Source organism: Marmota monax, unplaced genomic scaffold (assembly GCF_021218885.2).
Source record: "Marmota monax isolate L192 unplaced genomic scaffold, Marmota_monax_Labrador192_F-V1.1 WCK01_AAM20220418_F8-fsc00190, whole genome shotgun sequence".
In the NCBI taxonomy this organism is placed as follows: domain Eukaryota; kingdom Metazoa; phylum Chordata; class Mammalia; order Rodentia; family Sciuridae; genus Marmota; species Marmota monax.
The window spans coordinates 239,471-267,111 of NW_026693010.1; the positions used below are offsets into that span (position 1 = coordinate 239,471).

The window sequence follows — 27,641 nt, forward strand, 5'->3', positions numbered from 1 at the left end:
AGAGAGAGAGGAAGATAGGAAGATGTTGTGTCCATCTACAACTAAAATAAAATTAAGAATCCCAATGTAGTTTTTTCCAGAAGTAGAAAAAGCTGGAGGACTCACCATTCCTCATTTAAAAACTTAAAACAAAGCTACAGTAATCAAGACTAGTGTGGTATTGCCACCAAAACAGACATATAGATGAATGGTATAGAACAGAGCTTGTGCATATGTGGTAAGACTATTCAGTGAGGAAAAGACAGACTCTTAACAGATGACTCTAGAAACCTGGATATCCACATGAAAAAGTCTGGTGTTAGTTAGACCCTTACCTAACACCGTATACAAAAATGAACTCAGAATGAATCAAATCCTGGATGTTAAGAGCTAAAACTATTAAACTTCATGACATTAGATTTGGCTGTGGTTTCCTGAGTATGACACCAGAAGTGGTACACAACAGAAGTAAAAACAAGTAAACTGGACTGCATCTGATTAAAACAGCACTGAAGGACACAGTCAGCAAGGCGAAAGGCAGCCTACAGAATGAGGAGGTTTCTGTAAGTGCTGTATCTGAGAAGCGATTAACGTCCAGACAAACAACTCCTACTACTCAACAGCAACCAAAAAGTCTTGGTTTTAATAATGTGTAACAAACTTAAGCAAACATTTCTCCAGAGAAATACACAAATGGTCAGCTTGCCTGTGCAGAGGAGCTCAGCATGACTTGTAGTTCGGGACTGCAGCTCAGTGTGCACCCCGAGGAGAGGGTACTGTGCAAAGGCGTGAGTGCTCTGAGGATGTGCAGGGGCCCGGATGTGTTCTTGGGTATGCACTGGTGTGGGGTGTGCAGTGGACAGCCACTGGGATAACAGCATGACAGTTCTTCAGAAATAAAAAAAAAAAGGTATACCATGTGATCCAACAGTTCCTCCTAGCTGTGTCCCCAAAAGAATTGAAACAAGGACATGAATGTAATTAATGCCACTGAACTGTACTCCTAAAAAGCAGTTTGGATGGTAAATTTTATATCATGTGCTTTATTTTAGCATAATTTCAAAAATAGGTATTTTTTTAAAAAATACTATATTTTTTAAATATACATTTTTTTAAAATGTGGTACTCATTCATGGTTATTACATTTCTAGAATGAATTCCAAGAAGTAAAACAAAAGTTTACTACTTAAACAAAAAAAATCTTGAAACATATTTCCAAATATTTTCTGAAATCATTATCTGAAGTTGCAGTCAGGTACAAATGTTGTATACCCGTAATCCCAGCAACTCAGGATAAACTACCATTAAATGCCATTAATCTGCCATTTTAGGAAAAAATTGACATTAGCATATTTATAGTATTTATGTTTCCAAATCAGAAATATGCCTTGTTTGTTCAAGTCATTATTTCTTATCTATATTTTGTTTTATCAATAATTTCTTGATCTCAGTCTTTAAAGAACTACTTTATATGCATAAGGTTTTTAAAGAGTGTGGAGGGGAATCACTAATAAAGTTGAGATCCTTTGATCTTAGATCATTAGGAAAAATACATGAAAAAGTGTCTTCCTTTTCTGTCCACCTTGTGCTTCTCGCTGATGCTCCTGGGGTCTCTGGCACAGGCGCATCTCCCCAGACTATCTCACATGAGTGTTGAATCTGGCTGGAGGTCTCGTCCTGTTGAAAGTGCAGACCGCAGCAAGCACGGGCTTCTGATCCTTCCCAAGCCCCTGCGCACCCTGTTCCCCATGAGTTCCCTGGTGTGGCTCCTGGGGAGGGGAGGTGGCACTGAGTGGAAGTGAGTGCAGCAGTACCTCAGCACTGAGGGCTGGTGGTGGTCCTCTTCTCGAAGCCCCGGGCAGGGGAGAGGTCCTTGGAGACACTTGGACAGACAGAATCTGAGTTCAGGTCACCTGACTCGAGGCTTGGTCTTTTTGTTTAACCGTGTCTGCTGCTCAGGTAGCATTGTTGCCAGGGCAGGCGTGAGGCCAGCAGTGTGCACTCATAGGGAGACAGCCTTGGGGTGGTGTCTGCTCTTGGGGCTCAGGCCCACTGGAAGCTGTTGGACCTGCCATGGAGTCCTGCAGTTCTCAGCCCTGGGGAGAAGGGGTGGATAGGATTCTGGTCACTGCTTTTCTGACCATCACACAGCTGTTGGCACGGTTGCATCTACCCTCTTATTGCAGGGAAGACCAGGAAAGTACCTCCAAATGGGTGCAGTGGTACACTCATCTGCTGAGGTGTGTGGCATCCAGGCCCACAGGTGTCATGGCCACCCAGCAGCAGCACATGTTTCTTTTGCTGCAAATTGTGTTTTGGAGTTACGGGGCTTTTTGGTTCTTATTCGCAGGTGGAGCAAATGGGTGAGGTGGGGATTGTGTGGGAAATGATACAAAGGAAAACTTTCTTGTTTGTACAAAGAAGTGAGGAGATAGCTTCTGCTCTGCTGAAGAGGTTTTTCTAGGTTTATTCGTTTTCATTTGGCACTGGTGTCAGCTCTTCTCTCTGTAGGAGTTGTTTCCCTGCCACCTCCAAGCACTCCAGGTCAGAGTGACCTTTCTTCTTGGAGCAACTTTTTCATTAACTTTGTCTGAAGACAGGAAACTAGGATCTGAATGTTGCTTTTAATAATCTCCCATCAAAAGTTAGTGAAATATCAATTTTTAATCTAAACAAAATATCTAAAACCTAAATAAAAGAATCTGATATGTCGACATCTTTAAGCTCCAGAAGAAAGCACCATAGGGGCTGGGATTGTGGCTCAGCGGTAGAGCGTTCGCCTCGAACGTGTGAGGCCCTGGGTTTGATCCTCAGCACCACATAAAAATAATGAATAAAGGTATTGTGTCCACCTACAACTACAAAGTAAATATTAAAAAAAAAAGAAAGAAAGCACACATTTTATGTCTGTTTTAGCTCCCACAACCATGTGGAATAAGGACTTTAATTTGTAGCACTTTCTAGCTATTGAATACAAAGCAGCCTTCATTTTTCATATAGTTTTTCAATCTATGTTTTTCAGAGGGTGGGGAAACAACTAGGTCTCAGGGAAAACCAGTGTTTGGGGATTATAAATTCATAACTTGCCCACTTGGTGGTAGCGGAAGTTGAACAAGAGTCTGGACTAATGAATTGGAATTATGTAATATTTAAATAGCCATGGGCTTTAAATCACCGGCTGGCTGTCATGATACATAGGATGTACATGTGAAAGTACAACTAGAAAGGAGAAGATGGACGGGGGACATAAAGTGCCGCTGAATTTGGGGTATCAGGGAAATGCCAAAATGTAAAGTTCCCACAGAACACCTCCTATGCACACACCTTTTTTTCTCTCTCTCTCAGAATCATTTGTTTACAGTCTGGCTGGGGATTGTGGCCTCCAGTCTGTCCCCGGAGAGGTGGGTTTTCTGCCTGAAAGTTACTGAGAAATGAAGACTGCAGAAAGCCGGAAAATGCCCAGGCTCTCAGTGCGCACTGACAGCCAAGCAGAACGCTCTTTCCATTTGCAGGGTTTTTTTTTTTTTTTTTCAGTGTCATTTTAAGTTGCAGCTTCCAGCCAATCAGCGAGCTCCGTGCCTGCTGACATCACTAGCCAGCCAGTTCCCTCCAGCTGCAGAGAGCTTCAGTTTGTCTTTTTTTTAAACTAAAATGGAGGCTGGTTTCTTGCCCTAGGAGTACACTGCCTTCCCCGCAGGAGTCTAGATGTTGACATGTAATAAGGCGGGCAGCGGGATGGTGGTGGATGCGGCCAGCTCCAATGGGCCTTTCCAGCCCGTGGCCCTTCTCCACATTCGAGGTGAGTTATTGTGTGTTCCACTGACCGGAACCTTCCGTGGGTAGTTAATAAATGGCTATTGTGCTTCAGATAGGAAAAGCAGGAAGTCCCTTCAGCAGAATTCACTCCACTTTGCTGCAGGCTTCACGGGAGCAGATGGGGTGTGTCACTGCCATTTGGCATTTTACAAACTACTTACAGAATCTGCCGCTCGAGAGAGGCCTTGCATGCATAGTTCAAAGCTGGTTTTTCTGCTTTCAGCTCGCTCTCCCATCCCCCTTTCGAAGCTGTGCTGATGTCAAAGGATGTGAAGTCACTGCCCGGGGAAGGTATTGGGTGGGGGTAGGAAGGAGAGGCGGGCCCGGCCAAGCCGGGCCAAGTTGCTGTCGGTACGCAGAGTTTCTGTTACATTGGTGTTGCTTAATACTGCAAAGGCTTTGCCGGGGACATATCTAAAAATTAAAGATAAATTGCAATCTGAAAATATGCAGAATTGATCAGAAAAGAGCTTCCTTTAGAAGGACTATCATTCTTGCCATAGAGCGTTTTTAAAAGAAATGTGCTCATGCTTTGAAATCTGAAATCTGTTGGGGGTTGTAATTTTTAAGATGTTAGCATTTTTATGGAGTATTACAAACTATTCAGCATGCATATAGGCTGTGTGTTGCCATTTGGTGTTTAAATTTAAGATGGCAACAAGTTTCTAGGGTGTGCAGACATCATTATTTTAATAATCGCAGTTTGCCTTTTTACAGTTGGTACATATTTGGGGTTTAGAGTTAGCTTAAAAATGCAGTTCCTGTTACTCGTGTTGAATTGTTACCAGGGTAGTACATACTTAGTTGGCATTAAGATATTTGTTATGTAAATTTTGCTCGTAACTGGGTGAAAGAGAAAATGGTGTTAAGCCTCACCAGATCACTTTTTAAATATAAGATCACAGCTTTTCCCTCATACAAAACAGTTTTCACTATCAAAATCTCCTTAAGGACCTGTGTGAAGGAAGGGTGGGTGCAGGATCTCTAGGTGACTAACAATCCCTGTGACTAAAATGCTGGGCAGGATTTTTCAGGTCCTAGGGTGTACCCAGGAAGATAGAAGCACGTGAACACCCAGCCTGCTAGAATGAAATGCATGTTGCTTTTCTCCCCAAACCCTCTTTGACAGAGCTGGTGGAAATCAGCTTTCACTATAACCAAATATTTTAGAGTCAGCTATGAATTTATTGTTTGGCTGTGCAGCCAGCCAAGAAACAGGATGACTACAGTTAGCATTAGGTGTTCTAGCTGCAGAACCCAAGTGGTCAAGAGCAAAATGTAAATTGTTTGGATTTCAGTTTGACCTTAAATACTGAATAGTTAGCAGTTAAAAAGAAAAAAAATTTGATTGCATATAAAATTAAGATTTTTCGTTTGTGGGTCTTCTGATTTTTATTAGATACCTAATGTACTCGTTACCTTTTGAATTATGAATTTATTCTGAAATAGAATCATTTGATTTTATTTGTTAAACCACCACTGCTGCTATTGTTAATTCCAAGACCTTGTTTGCTGTTAATTCCAAGATCTCATTTGCCCAGTTTGGATTTTTCCCTGTGGCTGTTCACTGTGTAATTGCAGCAGGGAAACCAGTGAAGTGTATGAACTTGAAAAAGACTTGACTTTTTACAGAGCAACCTTTAGTCTAACTACTAATTCAAACAGTGAGGGTATTTCTAATTTTAAAACTCAAAGAATGCTTGATTATTTACTCCTAAGAACTACTTTTTTTTTAATTTATTTTTTAGTTTTAGTTGAACACAATACTTTTATTTATTTACTTTTATGTGGTGCTGAGGATCTAACCCAGGGCCTTGCATATGCTAGGCGAGCGCTGTACTGATGAGCCACAACCCCAGCCCCCCTAAGAACTTCTTAGAGCAAGCTTGTTAATACGAGGTTTCAAAAATGTGTTTTATTTATTGAGCTCTTAGACTCTTAGTTGAACCTTTGATTAGCAGCTGCTGTGTGCCAAAAGTGACTAGGATATAGCCCCTGCCCCAGAGGAGCTTATGGTTCTGTGGGAGAGACCCAGCCATGGGGAAAGGGCACAGGAGGAACTCCCCCTGGGCAGGGTGCTCTGGAGGGAGCAGGGAGCTGGGAAGAAGGCAGTACAGGAGAGGGTTTGGTGCTGAGTTATCTGTTTGCTCATCCATCCCATTTAGGGAGGAGGCGGGTAGCTCACTCAGAATGGAAAATAACTTACCCAAGGTCTCATGGCTGGCCCTTACATGGTGGGCCCAAAATCAAAACCCTGATGGCTTTTTTGTTTGGAATCTTTTTTTTTTTTTTTTAAACTTACTTTAAGTAGAAATTCGAGCTGTTTGTAGAACATCTGCTGCAGGGTTACAGAGGTGTATTTACCCACTGCCATATCACCTGTTCAGTTCAGCAGCCTCTTTTCACAGGATGGTTTTGCACCCGGGTTCATTTCTTATTCATTTTACCAATACTGTATGTGTGTCAATATCTATCGTGTGTGCTGGGCAGGGTCCTAACTTGGAATACAAGCAAGCATAATGGCCCAGCTTTCACAGAGTTTACAGTTCACTGGGGATGGAAGGCCGTTAACAAGTAAGTAAAAATGACCACCTGATGACTTGTAGTTCTTGTTGGTTTACAGTTATTGTATACCAAATAGTCTGAAGCTTGTGTTCATTGTAGTGAATAAGCATATCCTAGGAGTTCGAGTGTGAAAGGGATATATTTTAACTCAGTGCAGACCTTTCTAAGGAGAGACAGTGACCCAGAACTTGATGACTGTAAATTTAGTTTGATGACTTAGATCCTATACTTCCAGCACTGCCCAAGAAAACTGCCTGCAGTGGTGGGAATGTTCTCTGTGCTCTCTTTTGCCTTAGCCACTGGCCACATGTGACTGTTGAGCCAAGAAGCTGGATTTTTAACTTAATTTTAGTTATCTTAAATTTAAAATGTGTCTAGTGGTTACAGTATTGAACCGCACAGTTCTAGACTGGAATTGGCAAACATTTTCGGAAAAGGGCCAGATTGTAGATATTTTTGGCTGTGTGAGCAAACGCAGCCATAGACAGTAAAGGAATAGGCATGTCTATGGTCCAATAAAGTTTTATTTACAGAAACAGGAGGCAGGCTGGATTCGGCCCCTGGGCCTCAGGCAACTAACCCTGTTCTAGGCTAATCCTTGATTTTTGGTTGCCTGTGAAGACCAGTAAAGCCTGTTTCCTGGAGGTTCCCAGTACTGCCTCTCCTGCCCTTGATGGCCAGGCCAGGTGGAGGTGGGCTGGGATTTGGTGGCCATTTCCTCCTCCCACCCATTCAAGAGCTAGGTTTAAGGCAGTGAGAGCCAGGCCAGAACAAGGTTAGTGGCCAGGGAAACCATGAGAAGCCCGGCATCTCTTCCAGCTGGCCTCTGTCCGGGCCTCCAGGGACTGCTCTCACCTGTCCTAGTCCGTGGGGGAGGCTTTGCAAACCCTGTGGAACCTGGAGAGCAAATCATTCTTTTTGAGGAAGATACTTCTGGAAGTGGACGTCTACTCAGGGGAACCTGTGGTTTCTCACAAGTACATGCTGAGTTGCCAGCCCAGTGGTCTTCACCTTTCTCAGAAAGACACACAGGAAGCACGTGAAGAAGCCAAACCCTGGTTTTCATTTCCTGCCACACTGAATCTCATGACTTACTCAGCGTTAACAATAATGATACGCAGGTTGCTGAATTTAGAATACACCTGCATGGCACCATCAGTAAGCACTGGTGAGCGTGCAACCTGTTACCCATGTTACCAAAATTAAGAAGGAGAAATATTTGAATGACAAAAACAAAAGACCCTTCAAAAGAAGAGCAAAGCAGTGAGTGATTCTTTCTCTCTGAAGAGTGTCTCAACTCAAGATCCCAACTTCATAGACACCTAATTACTGTGTAGCTGCAGTTAGTTCTCTGTGAAGTAACTGTTCAGAAACACACCTATACACCTGAACACGGGTGAGCCTGTATACAAAGGTGTTTTTTTTTAATGTCCCTGGGGTGGAAGGTAACCTTAGTAACAGACAGCCCTCTCGGGGGTGGTTGTGTAAAGTGCATACCTTTTGATAATTAGTCTTGCCCTTGAACTTGGGCATAACATCTACTCATGGGGTTTCTTTATAGTAGAAGCTGCTGCCTAGAACTTCTTCACTGAGATGTGTTAAATCATGTAGAGAAAGATACAAGTTATTAGTCAAGTTTTTAAATCTAGGAAGAGGACAAATGGAAACTCAGATCTGGTTTGGGGCACATCCTGCTTCCGGTTGCTTGTGTCAGATGTGATTGTAACTTGTTCATCCTGTAGCATTTGGCCAATCCCAGCAAGCTTTTGTGAGCACCAATGTACTCGCTCCTGTGTGCAGGATGAGCAGGACAAATTCAGGTGTGTCTTCTCCCCAGAGTCACCCAGCCTGAGATCCTCAGTAAAGGACTACTGCCCCAGAAGCTGCTACTGGTGATTGTCCTGGAGGGAGGAGAGCATCGATTGAGCACCTTCAGTGTGCCGGGCCAGAGTTCCTTCTCTCTGTCCTCTCCTTGAATCTGCCCAGCACTGTGAGGCATTGTTTATGATTTTTGTTGCTGTTTTTGTTTTCCTGGAAGAAAAAGGAGAGCCCCTTGCCCAGGGCCACACAGAATGTTGAGAGCCTGGCACAGTCTGAGCTCAGCACAGCTCCCATCCCCCCTCTGCTCCAGGGTAGTTTTCAGTGTGGGGAGGTGGGAAAGTCTCTACCATAGGCGCCTCTTGGTTTGCACTGCTCTCCTCAGAGTGCAGTATACCTTGGAGTGTCTGGAGCTTGGCACCTGGGCTTGCAGGTGTCATTCTTGGTGTGTGGAAGCTCCTTCTTCTCCGCCATCCCACTTCACTTCCCAGGTCTACCAGGCATTACTTTCTGGCTGTTTTCTTTAGAAAATCGTGAGCATCCTAAAGACAGTCATTTGGGTTCCACCTCTCTCATGGGGCACTGAGCATGGTTTCTAAGTCATTGTCAGCGCATTGAAAAGAAAAAAGTTATCTCTTTGAATACTCACTAAGACAATAACTATCCAGTGTATTTCTTGGCCAACTACCTGGTCGTGGGAAGGACCTACCAAGCTCAGGAGATACTGCCCATTCCTGCCTGGCCTTACTGAGACTAGACCTCCTCTCTCTGGCCCAGGGGAAGGTTGACATATGGAGAACTTTAGCAGGGTAGTTTTATGTCACTAATATGCTTTTTTAAAAAATCATTTTCTTTTTAATCTTATAAAGACATTGGCTCAAGTGCACAGTTGTGGACATCCTACCACAGCAAATTAAGGTCTGATTTTATTTTAGGTCCTTGAACTATTTATAAATCAAAACCCTCTAGTTTAAAAATAAAGACTGAAGTGATAAGACAGTGAAATACAACAAGTAAGCCTAGATCAGATCCTTGTAATAAAAAGCACAAAATCGAACCTATAGAAGACATTTCGGAACATTTGGGGAGAGCTAAGTACAGAGTGACACTGGCTGCTGTGGGAGTGCTGTGCTTGCCCAGGTGCAGTGCAGGTGGTGTGGTTTTTAAGGAGCCTCTAGTTGTTGGGGAATGTGAGGTGTCTTGTTCTCTGTAACAGACTCAGACCGGAAAGAATAATGTGGCAACAGTTGTTGCTTCTAGGGAAGGAGATACACCAGTGTTCACTCAGCTTCTACATGGATCAGTGTTTGAGGGAAATATCTTTAAGAAGGTTCTGCTTAACACAAAAATGTGCAAATCAAATGCAGTAGTTTGGAAGCTGTTTCAGTGAGCAGCAGTCTTGTGTGGTGGAGATTTTGCCCCCGTCACTGACTCATAGCCCCATGGATGGCCAGCCCTGTCATATCACAGGTGTTTGGGATGTTCACTTTGTTTGCTGTTCACTGGAATTTTTACTGGTCTTAAGAGTAAGGCACACTGGGAGAGAAAACCAAGGTTCCTCTGAAGTTGAGATGCTCATGGTTAGTGGTCAAGGGTAAGAATGAGGTCTGGAGCCTCACCAGAGTTAGACCCCACCCCACACCCTCTTGCTACTGACTAGCTGAGCCGTGGTGGGAAAATGAGGCCCTCTCTGTACCTAGAAATGAATACAGCCTACCTCTTTGGAGTCTGTGAGGTTAAGTAAATAAATACGGGTAAGTTGCTTAAAATGGCGTCTGGAGTGTTATAAGACAGTTCAAGTGTTAGTGGTGGCCATGGTGACCCCTTTTGTAGGTCACATGTGGTACTTCAGAGCTCAGCAGTTTAACCACAGTCTGTTTTAATTTTCTACAGCTGTATTACCTATATTTGTTCATCTTGAAGCTCATCCGTCCATCTATCTGTCTCTCATTTCCGGAGCCTTTTCATCTCTTGCAGTCTAGTTGGCATTTTGCCACTGAAAGCAGTTAGTGTCTTCTATACTCTAGAGGGTGTGAAATCAGCTGCCCAGATGAATCCAGGTGCCACCTCCATGGCCTCTGCCCCGAGTTACTCACTGGTCCCCGTCCATCTTTCTGTCCAGAGGAAAGTAATGACTTGGTACGGACACTGTTAACCCCTGGAGAGAGTTCAGCATAAGGAGGTTTATGTTTAAAAGCCAGAAAAGCATCTGTGACTAATCATAAACAGTGTGACTTCAATGTGTCCTTCCCTTTAGTCGCTATAAATGCAGATGTTGCTCTCTGCTACTTTTAGCCACTTGACTTTCCAAAGGCTCGTCATGTTGTGTCAGACCTCATTGCATTAAACTCTGCCGAATTCCTGATTTGTTCCCACCATCATGGGGTCTCAGTGTGTTATTCAGGCCGTCCTTGAACTCCTGGGCACAAGTAGTCTTCCTGCCTCAGCCTCCATAGTGGCTGGAACTGTAGGCATGTACCACAGCACCTGGCTAGTGCTGTTTTTTTTTTTTTTTTTAATTAGATAGATCTGAGCTATAACCCTTGAAATTTTAGTATAGTGGTGGGGGTGAGGTGGTAGAGCACTTGCATAGTATGTGTGAAGCACTGGGTTTGATCCCTGGCACCACATAAAAATAAAAACAAATAAAATGAAGGTATTGTGTCCATCTACAACTAAAAATAATAATTTCTTAACAAAATTTAGTATAGTGATATTTCCAATCAAATTTGAGCTATTAACACTGTTGGATTAGGGAGTTTTTGGCCTCTTCTTTGACATATGGCAACTTTTTTTATCATACAGCTGAATTTTTGTCTGTTGTGTTATTCATAAGCAATGTGTTCTGATCATGGTATTTTAATTTGTAAAATGATGAGATTAGTGATGTGTCACTCTAGGGAGCAAGCCTAATTCTTCTCTACTTTCCCCGCCTTTCACTCTTGGTAGGCTTGAAGGAAGACCTGGGGAAGGGCTGTACCTGTGTGTTTGGAGGCACTTTGTGGACATGGACAGCTAGCGATGGAGTTTTTCCAACCTCGTGGCCTGGGTAGTAGGCCAAGAACATTTGATAGCCACTTCCTCAGAACTCAGACTCTGGGGGTGCCCTCAGTCCGCACAGAAGAGCACCTCCAGGGTGGCCTATGGATCTTCAGTTGCTGAGCTGCTTTCAGGGGTCTGCAAGGCCAAGGCTATCGTCACAGAGATTCCACACTGCTGGGTTCCAAGGCAGCAGGGGTAAAACGGTTCCTTCATGAGGGCCGTGGTGTCCAAGGGCAGCCATTCTGCCCTGCACACACCGTCAGACCTGAGGCTGTCCAGGGTGGAGCCTGAAATCACCAGTTCAGCTCCCAGTGCTAATCTCACTCCTGCTGGGATTGGTGGTATTGCTAGCAGAGGGACTTTCCTACATATGGTGGAAGGTCCAATAACTTAGCACACCACTGTGTTTCCAGCGACTAGGATAAATGAAGCCACATAACACACACAGGAAGAGGGCTGTTCAAAGTGTGAGACACACCACTGGATTTTAACATAATTGAACAATTCAGTATGGTTTCACATACCACATTGTAACTTATCTTTAAAAAGCTATCAATTGTTGAACTTTGGTGTAGGATCAGAGAATATCAAAACTTTTTTAGAAGGCCATTGAAGTACTCCCTTTTTCAGAAACATCTCTGTGAGCCTGGATTGGTTTGAACTTTTTTGATTTCCCATATACTTAAGCCAAAACAATGTATCATGGTACCTTGAATACAGGCTCAGATGGGCAAAGCTACCTGTCACCTGTTGAGTCAGAGGTGAAAGATGTATACCAAAATGCAAAACAGTGCCATTTTTCTCCCTGATTTTTTAAAATAACTTTCATAAAGATGTTATTTAACATGAAATGGACTTATTGCTATTTTAAATGGGTTAATACGTAAATATTTTTTTTTAATTCCCTGTTATAGTCAGTATTACTGGCTATAACCTATGTAAGTAAAGCTCTTTTGGGTCCTCACACTTTCTAAGAGTGTAAATAGGCCCTGACACCACAAAAATTGAAAATGCCAGGCCTAGGAACTCTAGCATGATCTGGAAGTGCCCCCTGACCCTGTGTGTGCCAAACCTCTGTTTTCTCTCTTCCTTCTCAAAAAAAAAAAAAAAAAAAAAAAAAAACCAAGTAGGGGCTGGGGCTGGGGCTGAGTGATAGAGCACTTGCCTAGCATGTGTGAGGCACTGGGTTCCATCCTCAGCACCACATAAAAATAAATGAATTAAATAAAGGTCTATCAACACTAAAAAAATTATTTAAAAAAAAGTAGGAACAGCAACATGAACCCAGTCACCAGCCAGCCTTGTAAATGTGTTTCTAGGGCCATCCAGGTAACAGCAAGCATCCGGGGCCAGCCAACCTGCAACCTCTCCTGCCTTTAGTTGGTTTCCCTTTCTCTTTTCAAATTTTTAATCAATCAATTACTAAAGTAAGTGTAACCTTTTTTATTTTTTTTTTCTTAATTACGTCTGAAACTAAAATTCTCCCTGATCTGCTGATCCTGCAGATTGTCCCCCACATTCCCCATATTTCACAATGACTATTTGGAGTTTGCTGTGTGCTATCCCAGAGGTACCTTGTCCCCACCCTAGAGCATCTCTGTTTATCTGCATAAGTAACGTATTCATTCACAGATAGTACATAGAGAGTGGTTTCTCTTTATTTCTTAAGGGGAAAAAATTTGACAAAACAATTTTTCTTGTTTGTTGAAAGCTCTCTTCAATGGTCAGCTGTTGCCCTGAGCTGTGTTACATCTTATTATCCTGTCTCACATCTTATTATCCTGTCTCGTGCTGTGTGTACATATGTGGCATGGACGTTTTGGTGTGGTTTTTGGTGTGGTCTTCTGCACCTTTCTGTGCATTTGATTTTCAGACTAGGTACGTGTCTAGAAGGGGAGGCAAGTGCCTGTGACCATCCTTGGAGCTGTCACCAACACTCACCTCCCACAGCCAGCAAACACAGCACTCTGCTCTGCACTCATTTTACAGGTGTCAAAAATGGCAAGGCCAGAGCAAAACCTTGCCTTGCCTGATTTTTAGAATGGAGGCCTCATCAGACTGTCGGAAATGTGGGTTTTTATTCCCCTGTTCTTCAGACCTGGTCCTGAGGAAGCATTTTAATTTAGAGAACATCGCTTACCCTTTTAACCCTTGACCTTTATTAGGTGTTGGAAACTTTGAGGTCTTGCTCATCAGAGACCCTTCCCCACATACACATCCTTTCTAGAATTAGCAGCTCAAATCATACAGGAATCCAGAACTGCTGGATCCTGGTTACAGACCCAGCACTGTAATGGGGTCCACGGTTAGGTAGATGCACCTCGCTGAACCGCCACGGAACTGTGTTCTCGTCAGAAATGCATTTAATTCCTTATTTTCAAGGAAGTTAAAAGAAAGGAACTTCGATTCACATTTCAGTCTGATATTCCCAAGAATAAGAAACACAAAATGAAAATGAACAGATTTCTTTTTTTATTCGCTCATTATGTAAAAGAAATGTCCTGCCAGTAGACTATCCAATGGGCAGGTGTTTGTTGTTGTTGTTGTTTTAAGAATCTTAACGTTCAGATATCCTTTTTCTTTAAATCACAAATGGCATTTACTAGGCTTGTCATTACTATTAAACAACAGTTAAATTCATACTTTAAGCCAAAGTTAATTTTGTATTCTGAAATTTTTTATTTAGCTTACTCTCCTCCCTACTTTCTTTCTTTATGTGTATGTGTGTGTGTGTGTGTATATATATATATATATATATATATATATATATATATGTATAGTTGTTGATGTACATTTATTATTTATTTTTTTATATGTGGTGCTGAGGATTGAACCTAGTGCCTCACACATGTTAGGCAAGCACTCTGCCACTGAGCCAAAAACCCAGCCCCCTACTTCCTTTATTAAGAACTCCATTCTTTTATCTCTTTATTTCCTAGATGAGGCCATCTATCAGGTGTTGAAACCAACCCTTTTTTGTAAAGACAGTTTTAGGCTTTGTTGTTGTTGTTGTTGTTAAAACACAATATTGGTGATCTGAATCTTGCATTTTACTTCTAAATTTTATGCCTCATTTAATTGTCAGCTTTCAATATATATTTTTGCATTTTATGTTTGTGTGAGTTGGAATCATTACCACAGATTGTCCTGCTTACCTACATTGGAAAGTAACTTTGGTGGGGTGCTTGGGTATGGGCACACAAGGGTTTGTGTAAAGCCAGATACCAGCTTGCCCAGCTGGGCCTGCAGCTTGTTTGGCCAACCCAAGCCTTTGCGGATTTGAGCCTTTTCACTCTTTGTTTCTTAAAAAAGAGGAGGGCCAGAGTGAAGGTGAGCCACACATGAAGCTCCCTGAGTGATTTTTAACATTCCACTTCACATTTAAATGTGAAAAAAATAAAATAAAATAAAGGGAAGTTTAAGAAGCATGTTCTGGGAAGAGTTCTTTGGCAGGAAACAGGGACTTATCAGCCAAGTTAATAGCCTCAGCTGAGGCGTCCACAGTAACTAGACATGCCGCCTGGGTAAATATTTACCCAGTTATCCCTGCTGCAGAGCCCAGGCAGCTCCAGTGCAGCCACCAGAGCTGCGTCTTTCCTTTTATCAGGACACCAACGTTCATCTCTTCCAGAGTTTTTCAAGATTGTATAAGAAAAAAAGTTTACTGGGAGCAGTTCCACATGCTTTCGGCAGCTCCCGGATGAGAATAGATAGGCTATTATTGTTTGTCATTAGCACCCAGGAACCTTTTTAATCTTCAAAGCTCCTTACAACTGTTCATTAACCACCGCCCTCTTTCCTGTGAGGTAGTAAACAGGTATTATTAGTCCCACTTTTACAGCTGTGGAAACTAAAGCAGAGAGGTTCCCCAACTTGCCTGAGGACCCAGAGGAGTTGGTGACAGAGACCAAGGATCACTTGGGTTTTCTGACTAAGATTTTGGGCCTGCGCTGCTCTGGATGGGCCTGGGAAGCTGCTCTTGCAGGTTCCTTTATCACAGAGACCCATCTCCGTGGCGCTTTCTGCACTCTGTACAGTGGTGTAGAGTGCAGTGCCACTGAAACCAGGTTAGTTGATCTTATGGTGTCATCTAGAAAAACAAGAGATGCAGATTCTGGGTCATGAAGGTAAGCCTCTTCCTTGGGGGTTTGTGGCTATGGGTGAAGTTAATTCAACCGGCCTTAAATTGTCTAGCTGCACCATGGCCTGGCATGGGGCTCCTGTTGGAAGGGTACAGGCTCACAACTTACCTACCTCTTGAGTCCACAGTCTCGCACATCCTGGGAGGTTCACCTTCCAGCTGCATTTTAAACAGACCTGGCGAGAGTATTTCAGTGTTGAACGTGAATTTTATACTGGTAAAGATGCTCGATGAGTAGTTTTTAGAATCTGGTAAAAAAAAATTAGATATACTTTTTCTTGGTAGTGATAGAGTTTGGAGCTCTTGAGTAGAACAGAGAGGTATTCTTTTTTAAATTATTTTTATGTTTAGTTATAGATGGACACAATACCTTTATTTATTTTTATGTGGTCCTGAGAATTGAACCCAGTGCCTCACAGGCTAGGCACGTGCTCTACCACTGAGCCAAAACCCCAGCCCCAGAGAAGCTTCCCCCCACCTCTGAAAACTGGGTGTTTTGGTTTAGGCATCCAAGGGGCAACAGTAGTAAAGCAGAAATATTCCTCAGTGTATACAATGAGATAATGTTTACATTGTAGTAAAAAAGAATCATGTTCCTGGTTTTAACAAAGCTCTGCAGAATCCTCCTCATCCCCTGCTCTAGGTACCATGTATGTCCTGTGTTGGTCATATAGCAGCCCTGCAGCCTTTTCTTGTGTTACGTGAGGGTGGAATTCAGACTAAAAACTTTTAGTTAACCGAGTTTATTTCAAAGGAAGGAGAGCTTCATGGAACATACCTAGCACAAAAAGTAGAACTGAGTTTTAACCTTTGGCCTAAGGCCTACCAGCTGGACAGCGCTAACCAGGCTACTGTTTAGATAGCAGCAGTGTGGTGCTTGCCCTCTGCGCAAGTGCTGGAGTTGTCAAGAGTGCTGTAGGTGCTTTGAGAGGCACAGAGGGGACAGCCCAGACGTCCTCCTCTGCTCGAGTTTGATAAGCTAATCAGTGGTCCCAGGATATATCTGTGGAGATGGGATTCAGCCTGCTGGAGCATGTGCTGGGGATGGGTTTGGCCAGGGGAAGAGAAAAATCCTGGAAAAGGGTTCAAATGAAGTAACGAGAAAAGCAGCAGCCCTTTATGAACTGATAAAAGGAAAACAGCAGAGAGCCATTAGTGGACGGATAGCAAGACAAAACAGTGGGGTAGTGTGCCACTGTTGTCATTACACAAGGGGAGGTTGGGCTAAGAACACATGCGTTATCTTTCCATGGATGTGAAGGACACTCTCAGCAACACCTGGTGGGTGGTGGTGTAGAATGATTTGCACCATGGGTGTGTGCATATATGCATGTTTGAATCACACAAACATGTTACCTGTTCGAAAAAAGTAAAAGGAAGCAAAAGCCTTATGCGATGGCTGCATCCCAGCGACTCGGGTCTGAAGCAGGAGGATTGCTGGTTTAAGGCCACCCTGGGCAACTTAGCAAAGCCCGAAGAAATCTAGCAAGACACTGTCTCAAGATTTAAAAAAATAAAAAGGGCTAGGGATGTGACTCACTGGCAAAGCACCCCTGGGTTCCATCCCCAGCACCAAAACAAAAGGAAAAGCATAGCATTCAAAGTGGGCGCACAACAACAGTCACTAATATGGCATCATGTGAAAATGTGGATGTGTAACCGATGTGATTCTGCAATCTGTATTTGGGGTAAAAATGGGAGTTCATAACCCACTTGAATCTAATGTATGAAATATGATATGTCAAGAGCTTTGTAATGTTTTGAACAACCAATAAAAAAAAAGAAAAAGAAAAATAACAAACTTAAAAAAAAAACAAAGTGGGGGCACATGTCAGTAACTGAGTCGGGCAGCACAGCCTTTCTCAAGTGAATGCTGTAATGGTAGCCTGTGCTATTGCCCAGGTAGTTCAGTACTGAAAGGCTGCAGTCGTGAGTTTGGATTTAAGACGTGGCTAGAAGTCTATTTTCCCAGTCCTTGTTATAGAGTATGCCCTCTCAGCTTTCCCAACCCTGTGGGAGGGCAGGCTCTTGTCTGCAAGGACACCACAGTATAGGAATGCAGGTAAATGGCACTACTCAGTCACCTCTCAACTTGCTCACCAGGGCCTCATTCAGGTCCTCTCCTGTTCAGCTGATATTTCATTCGTGCATTTCATTCAGTTCAGAATGAACCCAGTGTTGCTATTTTAGATGCTGTCACTAGGTGGTCAGCCCAGTTCACTGCTGGTGAACCAACTCTGGCTAGCAAAACCACCTCTGCTGAAAACCAGAACTTTTAGTGTTATCTTTAGCAGGGGTGGTGTCAGAAATTTCTGTTGCAGGAAGGGGAATTTAAGAAGAAAGTTGGGAAGATAGGGCCTTGTGACTTTGATATGAAGCCTCAGCAGAGAATTTTGAGGACAGAAAAATAAATGAGACCAAAGATGGTTGGAAATATGGGAGGCCTGAGGGTGTGGCCAGTAGTGGTGCTCATCCCTCCACACAGCCAAGGCCTCTGCTCTGGGTGCCTGTTATGGTTTGGATGTGAGGTGTCCCCCCAAAAGCTCACGTGTCAGGCAGTGCAGGAAAGTTCAGAGAAGAAATGATTGGGTTGTGAGAACCTTAACCCAATCAGTGAATTAATCCTCTGATGGGATTGACTGAGTGGTAACTGGAGGAGGTGGGCGTTGGGGCCGTGGCTTTGGGGTATATATTTGTATCTGGCAAATAGAGATCCCCCTTTCTGCTTCCTGATCACCATGTGAGCTGCTCTACCACGTCCCAAGGAATGGAGCCAGCTTCCTATAGACTAAGACCTCTGAAACTGTGAGCCCTCAAATAAAACTTTCCTCCTCTACAATTGTTCTGGTTGAGTCCTTTGGTCACAGCGGAGAAAAAGCTGACTAAAACAGTGTGGGTCTCTGTCACCTTGTCCTTAGTTCTGTGGGACTTTGTGCTATCTCGATGGTGTCATTTTCAGTACAGACTTCTACTTCGGGCAAGCAGAAACTCTTAACACTCAGCTGTGCCCCAAATTCTTTATCTCACCTCAGAAATGGCTTTTACCAACTTTACACTGAAAAACTAGAAGCTTTGAAGATACACTCACAGATACACTCACAGTCAGCCTGTGCTGAGTGTTGGATAGAAGTTCCGCCGTCAGAGATGAAGGCAGCCATTCGCTCCCAGGCTATTAGCCTTGAAGCAAGAGAATGAGATGATTTTAAAAAATTAAAATACCTTCTATGATGTTCAGATAAGTCATTATCCTCGTGACAAGTTCTGAGTACAGCTTTCTTTTTACACTGCTTCTTCCATAGTGCTGTGAGGTGAGAGATGAAGAGGTCACCCAGTTACAGAGTGGAAAGTAAATGTCACCACCAGGGCAGCCTTCATAAGACTGCTGGGCCTTTAGCAGCTTCACACGGGACTGGGGAGATGGAACACGAGACCTGGCAGAGAAAACTGCATGGACAGTGAAGAAACACAGGGAAGCCTAGGGTCATGGTGGGGCAATGGATGTGTGGCTATGTTGAGTACTTAGTGAAATGTGTCCACTCAGCAAATGCTTCTGGTGCCCAGTACCTGCTATAGGCGACTAGGTGAGCATCCATGTACAAGTACAGCAGTGCCACGAGGCACACACCAGAGGAAAGCTGTTCAGGGATTGTGCCAGAGCCCAGAGGAAAAGCAGCTCACTCCGCTTTGGGGGAAAAGGTGTGTGCTGGTCTTAGTATGTTCATTTTGCTGCTTTGGTGGTATCACTGACGAAGCATGATCCTTCTTGATATGTTGGTAACAATGATATGTTGGTATTGTGTCTTAATGTGTAAGACATGCCCTCCTTTTTGTGGGACATTATCATGCTTTTTTTGGCTACTTCCAGGGAAGAATTTGATTTGAATCAGCTTCAACTATTAGAACATCTTCAGAAGTGTATTACATGGGGAAAAACTTGTGAGAATCCAGTTAGAGGAACAATTCACCTTTGAATGGAATTATTCAGCAGTTTCAGAAACTGTTTTAAGCCAACAGGCTGATGGGCATGTCACCTTCTTAAGCTTCCTATGAATTTGTAGCTGCAAATCCATTGCAGATCAGCTCTTCCTGTGTGATTGATAAGGTGGAACATGCCACCTGATTGTATGCAATTCCTTAAGTTAGTAAGTAAAAGAGTTCATCTGTTATTTACACTAGCTAATGTTGTTTAATTTGTCCAAAGACATACTTATTTGAGCAGCAATATTATGATGTATATTTGAAAGCAAAATTTAAAAAGGAACCAGTGGGTAGCTTGGGACCTGGGGAGAGAGTCTAACACTGGGCTCCTAAATACTACTTCATTTATAGAACCAAGACTGGCAGGGCCAGTCATCCAGGCTAGAAAGCCCCTCCCTTGCAGTATGCTGAGGGATGCACTGAAAGGCTAAGAGGACATGGTCAGTCTGAAGGGTGGAAAGAACCACCACGGAGGCTAAAATGATTTTCCTTTTCTCATTCAAGATGTTAGTTGGAGACTTCAGATGCAGTTTGCCGAGCAGCAGTCATCGTCAGCTTAGAAGTTGTGCATTAGGTAACAGGGTTTCTTGTCCTATCCTTCACACCATGGGACAGCCCAGGAGTCCTCTGAGTGTGGTCAGCACACAATGCCACTGGCTATACAGGGGACAGGGGCAGGATTTTAAGTCAGAGTTGCACGTCTGTTTAAGCTAAACACCCAGGTAAATGATGGCATGACCACAAAGAAGTGTCGAAAACCTCAAAGGAGCTGGTAAATGGCTGGGGTGTGGGATGCCTGGGACCAGCCACCAGGGGCTCAGGCCTATCCAAAGAGGCCTTCCAGGCTCTTCCCCTTGGCTGCAAGCAGCAGCAGCAGCAGCAGCAGCAGTAGTAGCTGCTGCTGCTTGCCTCTCCCTGGGAATCAGATCAAAGGGAGGGTGTTCAAGACATCACTAGAGAAGGGACCCCAGCAGAGGAGCCTGTCAGAGGAGCCAGCCTTGGGGCCTTGGGTCAGATCCCAGAAGCACAGCTGGCTCCCTGTGTCCTCAGCTTTCCCTCAGGGGCTCGGTACATTTTCTGTTTGTGTGATCTGAAGCAAGTCACCCGTCCTGTTGAGTGTTGTCCATCTGTAAAGTGGGAACAATAGCAGTATCTCCTTCACAAAAGAGCTGTGGCTGTTCAATAAGATTGGGGGTGTGACCACTTGCCCAGGTCTAGAACACACCAAAATCAGTAATACCAGCACTGACACTAGATCCACCTGCTTCCTCCCGTCTCCAGATTTTAGTTAGTAAAAGCCGCTTGTTGGTAGCTTCAGTTTAGGGGAGACCAGCCTTGACATGGCCTAAACATTGCCTCTGGTCAAGTAGTTTTGTCCAGTCCAGTCTGCATGGGAGTGGGGTCCAGGTGCTGACCAACATGGCAGGCTGGGCCTGCTTTTCTGACTGATAGTGGGTCAGCAGGTGCTGAGCGCTAATGCTCACCCATCTAGTGCCAGGTTTTCCTTGGGTAATAAGGAGGTGGAGCTTCTTGGCCATCCTGAAAATGAGGAATCTTTCCCAGTTGGTCCTGGCCAGCTTTGTCTTGTTTGATCAAAAGTTTTAAGAAGGTAGCACTACTAAGGGTCACAAGTTTGGCAAAAGTGTTAAGACGATCACAAAGCTACTGAAAGTGACAGATAATTTTAATTAAGTGGCTTGTCACCACCATGGGTGAACCTGTGTGTTAATTCTGCATTTGCTCCTGCTCCCTCCAGTCATCCAGGCTAGAAAGCCCCCTCCCTCGCAGTGTGCTAAGGGATGCACTTCACAGGGCTCCCTGGGAGAGGACAGAGGGTGAGGGGGCAGAAGCACCTGTGTGAGTTCCATTTTCCCCAGTAGTCGCCAAGTCAGGTAACTGGTCCAAAGCTTTTTTTTTTTTTTTCCCCAGAATTATGAGAGCCACACGATGTGGTGTTTGCAAATACACTATCTGAAATGTCAAAGTTCTGTTAACATGTTTTTGTCTTCCATTCTCTATTATGGCTCAAAGGTCTTACTTCCCAGCCATCTTTACTGAATCAGAACTTTGAAGGGATCTCCCCTCTGCTTAACCAAACATGGTCCAATCAGGACAGATCATATCCCAAATCAAGTGTTCTCTTGAGAATTTGAGCAGGGGACCTGTCTGGAATTAAAAAAAGACCTTGCCTGGCCCTGTGCTCCTGTCCACTGTGTGTGACAGCGGTACTGAGGCTCTGTGTCTGCAGAGAGTGCTCTTCCAAGCTAAACAAAAAGTCTTCTCAAAGCTGGAAAGAAGGGAGGGCTGGGACTGTGGCTCAGCGGTAGTGCACTGCACTTGCCTGGCATGTGTGAGGCACTGGGCTTGATTCTTAGCACCCCATAGAAATAAATAAATAAAGGTCTATCAATAACTTAAAAAAATGTTTAAAAAAAAACAAGCTGGAAAGAAGGAGAGAGTGGCATAGACTTCTCCCTTTGTTGGGTGTGAGTGGCTGCAGAGGTTCTTGGGTCACTAGCATTTTCCTCCGTATATTGGGCAGCTATTCCAGCAGAAATGGCTCAAGGAAAAATTCCCTTCCCAGACTCAGTGTTTCACAGGTGAAACACAGGTAAAGGCACATTGCCACCCCTGGTGTCTGCGTCTCTTAAAAATTTGGGCGTGTTATGTGTGCTTACAGCTCCAGGGCCATGAAGTTGATCCAGGACATTTCCTGCTAAGAATTTACCCATCAAGACATTAATTTGGTCTTATCAGGAACCTCAGGTGGGATTGGAGAAGTAAATCCTTATTATAGGCTGATAGATCAGAAGTCCACCCTCTTAACAGACCACCACTGCTCTCTTGGCCTGGGATGCAGTGAGAGGAGTCTTAGAGATTGTCTCGGCAGTCAGAATACTTGTTGACGTGAGAATGGGTGTCAGGGAACTGCCCAAGGCCTGGAAGCAGCTTGTGCAGTGCTTCCCTTCCTACCAGATGCCACAGAAGTGGCTCTTACTTCTGGAAGTGTGTTCAGAGCACGTTCACAGTAAGAAGATGCCGCCTGTGTCTGTGGGACTTGGGATCTCTGATCCCAGTTCTGCTGATTACCTACCACCTAGAACTGGGAGGGTGGATATTGGACTTCTCCCGACCAAGTGGAGCACAGCCTGCTTGGATGGAACACCTAAGTAGGGAGGTGTAGGCTGTCTGGCAGATGCAGGGAACAGTGACATGGGGTGAGGGATGGCTGAGGACCAGGCATTGGTGGAAGGCTGGCCAGTGACTCACCAAGGAACCAAGGAACCTAAACCTCACAGTGCCTTCCAGTGGGACAGTTTCCTGTTGATGAGCATTCTAGAGGACTGAGTAGAGGGAAGGTCCATGACGTGAGTACTTGAGAGGGCTCCTTGTACTTGCCCCTCCTCAAGTGTGATGCAGGCTAATGGGGAAACCTACCTGTGTCCAAGTTATATTAGGAAACATTGCTTATAATTCACAGGTGGTTTTCATTGGGAGAATTAAATTCTTAAAAGTATGACCAAATGGCCCTTGGTCATACGTTCAAACACATCACTCTGATTTTTTTTTTTTTTTCTCTCACACATTTTACTGCATTTGCTCTACTGTTTCTTGCTCCTGGAGGACAGCTTTGCCTTGACAGCACCTGGGAGATGACAGGGGCGCAGGGAGAAGGAGGCTGCAGTTGAGCACTGTGCAGCACCTGTCCCCACAGGGATCTGCAGACTCTGGAGCCACCCTGCCTGGGCTCGAGTACCAGCTCTGTCACTGCTGAGCCATGTCACCTTAGCCTCTCTGTGAGTCCATCCTCATTTGTGTAATGGGGAAAATAACATGTTATAAAAATTAATGGGCCTAGAAAAGTTTCAGTGATACCTAGCATGTGGAAAATACTCAATGATGATGAGCTTCTGTTTTTCCTTAAAAGAATTAAAAATAGTAGGAAACATTAGTAAGATTAAAATACGAAAATTAAGTGAGAAATTTAATGTTTTTAATTATATAAGGAAATTCTTAAGTTTATAAGCAAAAATAAATAAGAAACTTAGACTTTCCAGAAGCTGAAATGCTTTTTGCAGTTGAGGCTGTAAAGCTGGACAGAGCTATGGACTGAGCGCCAAGGCTAGAAGTCCCCTGGCTTCCAGCTGGAGCCACCCAGGGGAAAGAGATCAAATCAGCTTTCAGGCAGCACAGGAACCTAGACCAAGTGCCAGCACCTCCTCCTTTCTCTGCTCTCCCCCTGCGCGCCTTCAGACCAAAATTACCTGTACTGGAACCATACACTCAGTTGCAGCTAATTTCTGTGACATTGTTCAGTCATCATAAATAACTCATTCTGTTATTTTGGAAATTTATATCTCACACCAGGGGATCTGAAGATAGTTCTTCAAGATGTTGTTTCTAACTAAATCAATTTTTTTTAAAGTATGATGTCTCAATTTTAAATATCTGGGGCGTTTCATGCATTTTTTCCTAGAATGTGTTGGGCAGATGCAAAAGAAAAACAGGGGTCATGACAGTACTTATTAGGCAAAGTTGAATTCAGGGGAAAAAATAATAATAAATGAGATAAGATGACCTTGTGATGCTGACACATAGGTTTTTGGGGTGATGGAACTGGCATGAACCTAGGTGGCGTGATTGACGTTGAAATATCTGAAGCCAGAACTGTAGAGAATACAAGACAAACTGACGATGGCAGCAGTGGCAGGAAACGGCTGGACTTCAGCCCTGGTGCGTCCTGTGGCAGAGAGAGGTTGTTACTGTGGAGGTTTGATGGCTGAACAACAAGCATTCACAGGAGTGGTTTCTTAAATCTGAAATATGATAACTTACAAAATACCACTACATTGTGTTTCTGAAAGGTGATGTAAGCAGGAACTGTACTCTCCTCGGAGTGCAGTAGAGATGGCATCAGATACACAGTTAGCAGTCCCCAGGGCCTAGGGCTAAGGGGCAGTTGCTCACACCCAGCCCTCACTGGCACTGGCTCATTCTTGGTGTTCACATTTTGGTCCTTGGTGTGTCTGTGGGACCACAGACATCTGAAGTGGCCCTTGGTCATACATTCAAACATATCACTCTGATTTTTTTTCTCTCACACATTTTACTGCATTTGCTCTACTGTTTCTTGCATATTTACATTTATATTTGTATTTATATGTATGATGAACAGAGGTTTCACCAGGCCCTTCCCCACCTTCAGGGCCCTGGCCTTGTTTTTTTTTGTTTTTTTTTTTTTGTCTTATTCACCAAAGAGGCTGTAAAAAGCAAAGGGCTTGTGCTTCTCACCACCTGTTCCAGAAGGGCTGAGGCTTAGTGCATGAGAAGTCTGCTCAGGTGCAGCACTCATCCTGTGTCTTTTCTCTTGGTCTTATAAGTCTTCACTATTTTGCAAGCTTATCGATGCCTTTCAACAGGCTTGGTCTGGTTTGAAGGCTTGCTTGTCGCCATGCAATGGAGTGTTGGCTGTAATGACTCTGATTTCATCAGAGGCAAAAGCCTTACAAGTATAGAAAGCCCCTCATAGCCCCAGGTGAGAGCCCTCTAATTATGTGATCACAGGTGGCATGGGCTCTGGGGGCTTTTGAGTAATTTTTCATGGCTGTCTACCTGCACCCCTCTCCTACAGATCCCTGTGCCATCCTGATCTGGGCCTTTGGGCTTCACCAATGCACATTGGGTTGCTGCTCTACTGTCCCATGGCCACACTGATATCCAGCATCCCCTCTTCCTGGATGCCTGGCTGCCCTGTCTGTCCCGTCCTCTTCAGCGTGGAGTTCCCGGGCCTTGAAGGCACACGCCTTTACAGATGCACTGTCTTCTCAGAGGTTTTAGCAGGGTGCACTGAGTGAGTTTGCTCCCCTCTGTCTGCAGTCATAATGAAAGCATTATCTATGATGACTTTTGCTTAAAAAGAGTAACAGGAGAAAGCTGGTTCAATGTCTTAACTTGTAGTATAATGTACAGTGAGGTTTAGACAACTAAAGGTGATATTGATCCCTTTATTGGACATTGGACACCAGGACATGGGATGAGAGGAGTAACAGCAAAAGGGCATGTAGTGCTTGGTCCTGGGGCACATTCATATGACTCTGCCTCACAGGGAGGACCCCGGTGTAAGTGACATCCAGATGGGAACAGCTGAATTTTTCTTTCTTGTCATTTGGATCATTATTTTTTTAATTTTACAGGGAGCCTTTCTTTCTAAAGATAAATTTTTCAAAAATATGTAGTATATGTTTACACATGATATGTTGGCAGTCAGACACTAAGGTGTTGTTTCACGTAAACACCAGCAGTCAGCTCTCTGCAGGGAGGGGGATTTCATTTATAGATTTATAGGTTCCAGCCCTGGGTCTTTACGTGTAGTACTCCCTGGTAAATTCTTCTGGATTTAAGTACAAATGCACGTACATACACACCTACATCATTCTTTCCAGTTTCTGTTTAGGGCCCTATTGTGTTTTTCTTGTCCTCCTCTAGGATTTTCTGCTAGTGCTTGAGTTCCTGAAAGAACCTGATTTTTTAGTTGTAGAGAATGAGGCCCAAACAGGTCAAACAACTGGTCACACTGGATTGACAGCAGTGTCTTCTGCTGCCTGGTCTACTGAGGAGTACTTTGCAGTTTTTCTTTATCTTCTTACCCATGTGAGCTTCCAGCACCCCCCCCAAAAAAACACAAAAACAGAAAGGAAAAAACCCAATTCCACCATAATCATTTTAAACCAGCAAACTTTAAGAATATTTTTCTGTTCAAATCTAGTTATTGCCATATCTTGGTAATACTAACATATTCGTGAACTTGCCAGAGAGATTGGCTCCCTTGGCCTAGTGGGCACGTCTGTCCTAATTTGATCTGGGGTTCATTCAGTTTGTTAGCCAATGTCTAAGTAGCTGTATTGTGCTGCCCTGCTCTTACAACAAGAAGAGCAGGCCCAGTTTCTGGGCTCTGTTTGCAGGACAGGCACACACTTGTCTTGAACAGAACCAGTCACTGTCCAGTGGGGACTCTGCCTTTTACTAGGTACAAATTAGTTGCTGAGTACAGTGTATTAGTGGCTGGCTTGGAAATGCCTGGAGAGGATGAAAAATGTTGCCTCCCTCAGAAGTGAGTGGTAGAATAGAGTAAGTCACTTGGCCTATGACTAACAAAACAGAACAACCTACATTGACCAAGGGCACACCATTTTAGGGATCACACCAAGCACATTAGTATTTCTTAATTCACTTCATGTATATGTGACAAAATACATCCTACTGTCATGTATAACTAAAAAATAAAATAAAATAATGCATCATATATGAAAGCAAAAAACATACATATCTCCTAATTCACAACAACTCCAGGGAGTACACGTATTCCCATTTTCCAGTTGAGGAAACTGAGACCCACAGAGAGAAAGCTTGCTGGCCAAGATCACTGAGGTCTTAGAGGAGGAGCTGGGATCCAGACTAGGTACTCCCTCTTTCTGCCGGGTTCCTGACTCCTGTGCTACTGCTACCTCATGTCTAAAGATTTGCCAAATGAAGGATTCAGATTTAGAAACAAAGGGGCAACTGTACCATAGGACGGCCTCAAAGTACTTCAGTTACACATTTTACCTAAAATCTGGACTATAAAGGACAAATCTCAGAAAGTATCATATACAGAAACGTGGAACTTAGGAGGCTAGATTGGAAGTTCCACAGAGGTGGCACTGAGGGTCCCCAGATCCATCTGTGGCTTGCAGGGTGGGAGGCTTTAGTTTGAGGCACGTGCCAAACTTCTGTCCTCACCTGAGGAGTGGGGCAAGGAAAAGGGCTGTCCTGACTAATGGGTTGTGCGTTTTGTAGTAGAACTGTCTAGTTTTAGAGCAGAAACAGAGGACTGTCCATGGTCCTGGGAGGTAGAGGACAGTGCCTGCCACTGGAGCAGGAGCTGAGCTGGGCAGCTTCAGGAGGCTGGCACCACGCTCCCCCGGACAGCACAGGCGTCTGGGGAGGAGCACACACAGCTGCTGGGCCTGCCTGTCCTTCCTCACACATTGTGCTAGCCCTTGCCAAGCTCCTGTGAGCAGTTCTGCCGCCCACCCCGTCCCCCTCAGTGCTGCTGCCAGTCAGCCATAGAGTCCACCCTTCTTGCCAGGCAGAAAAAGTGGCTCTGCCCTGGGGGTGCCCTCATACAGCAGGTTTCCCTGGCCTGACCCTGCTGCGTCAGGAGACTAGGAGTTGAGAGGAAGTGCATGTCTGGTCCTGAACACAGTCTCCATTTCCCCTGCAGATGTGGCAAGGGGGTCAGCTTTGTGACTGGGTATGGCCC

The 27,641-nt window shown here is 44.2% G+C and overlaps 1 protein-coding gene and 1 long non-coding RNA gene across 11 annotated transcripts in view; one reads left to right on the forward strand and one right to left on the reverse strand.

Moving 5' to 3' along the window:
* The window catches only part of Ppp2r5c (protein phosphatase 2 regulatory subunit B'gamma), a 139,994-nt gene that overhangs the window by 38,726 nt on the left and 73,627 nt on the right, over window positions 1–27,641 (forward strand). For 2 of the 10 annotated variants that reach the window (XM_046453202.2, XM_046453203.2), the window contains exon 1: window positions 3,578–3,778. The exons of 5 other annotated variants lie outside the window; for them this stretch is intronic. In XM_046453202.2, the coding sequence (XP_046309158.1) occupies window positions 3,685–3,778 (94 nt within the window). In that variant the 5' untranslated portion in view covers window positions 3,578–3,684. Of the gene's footprint in view, window positions 1–3,576; window positions 3,779–15,176; window positions 15,348–27,641 lie in introns of those variants that run through there. 3 more of the 10 variants (XM_046453205.2, XM_046453204.2, XM_058582204.1) reach the window with 3 other exon arrangements.
* Window positions 604–4,047, reverse strand: LOC124098348 (uncharacterized). The gene is made up of 2 exons (XR_006853548.1): window positions 3,957–4,047; window positions 604–2,075 (listed from the first exon to the last, which is right to left on the reverse strand). It is a non-coding gene; the product is annotated as an uncharacterized LOC124098348 (long non-coding RNA).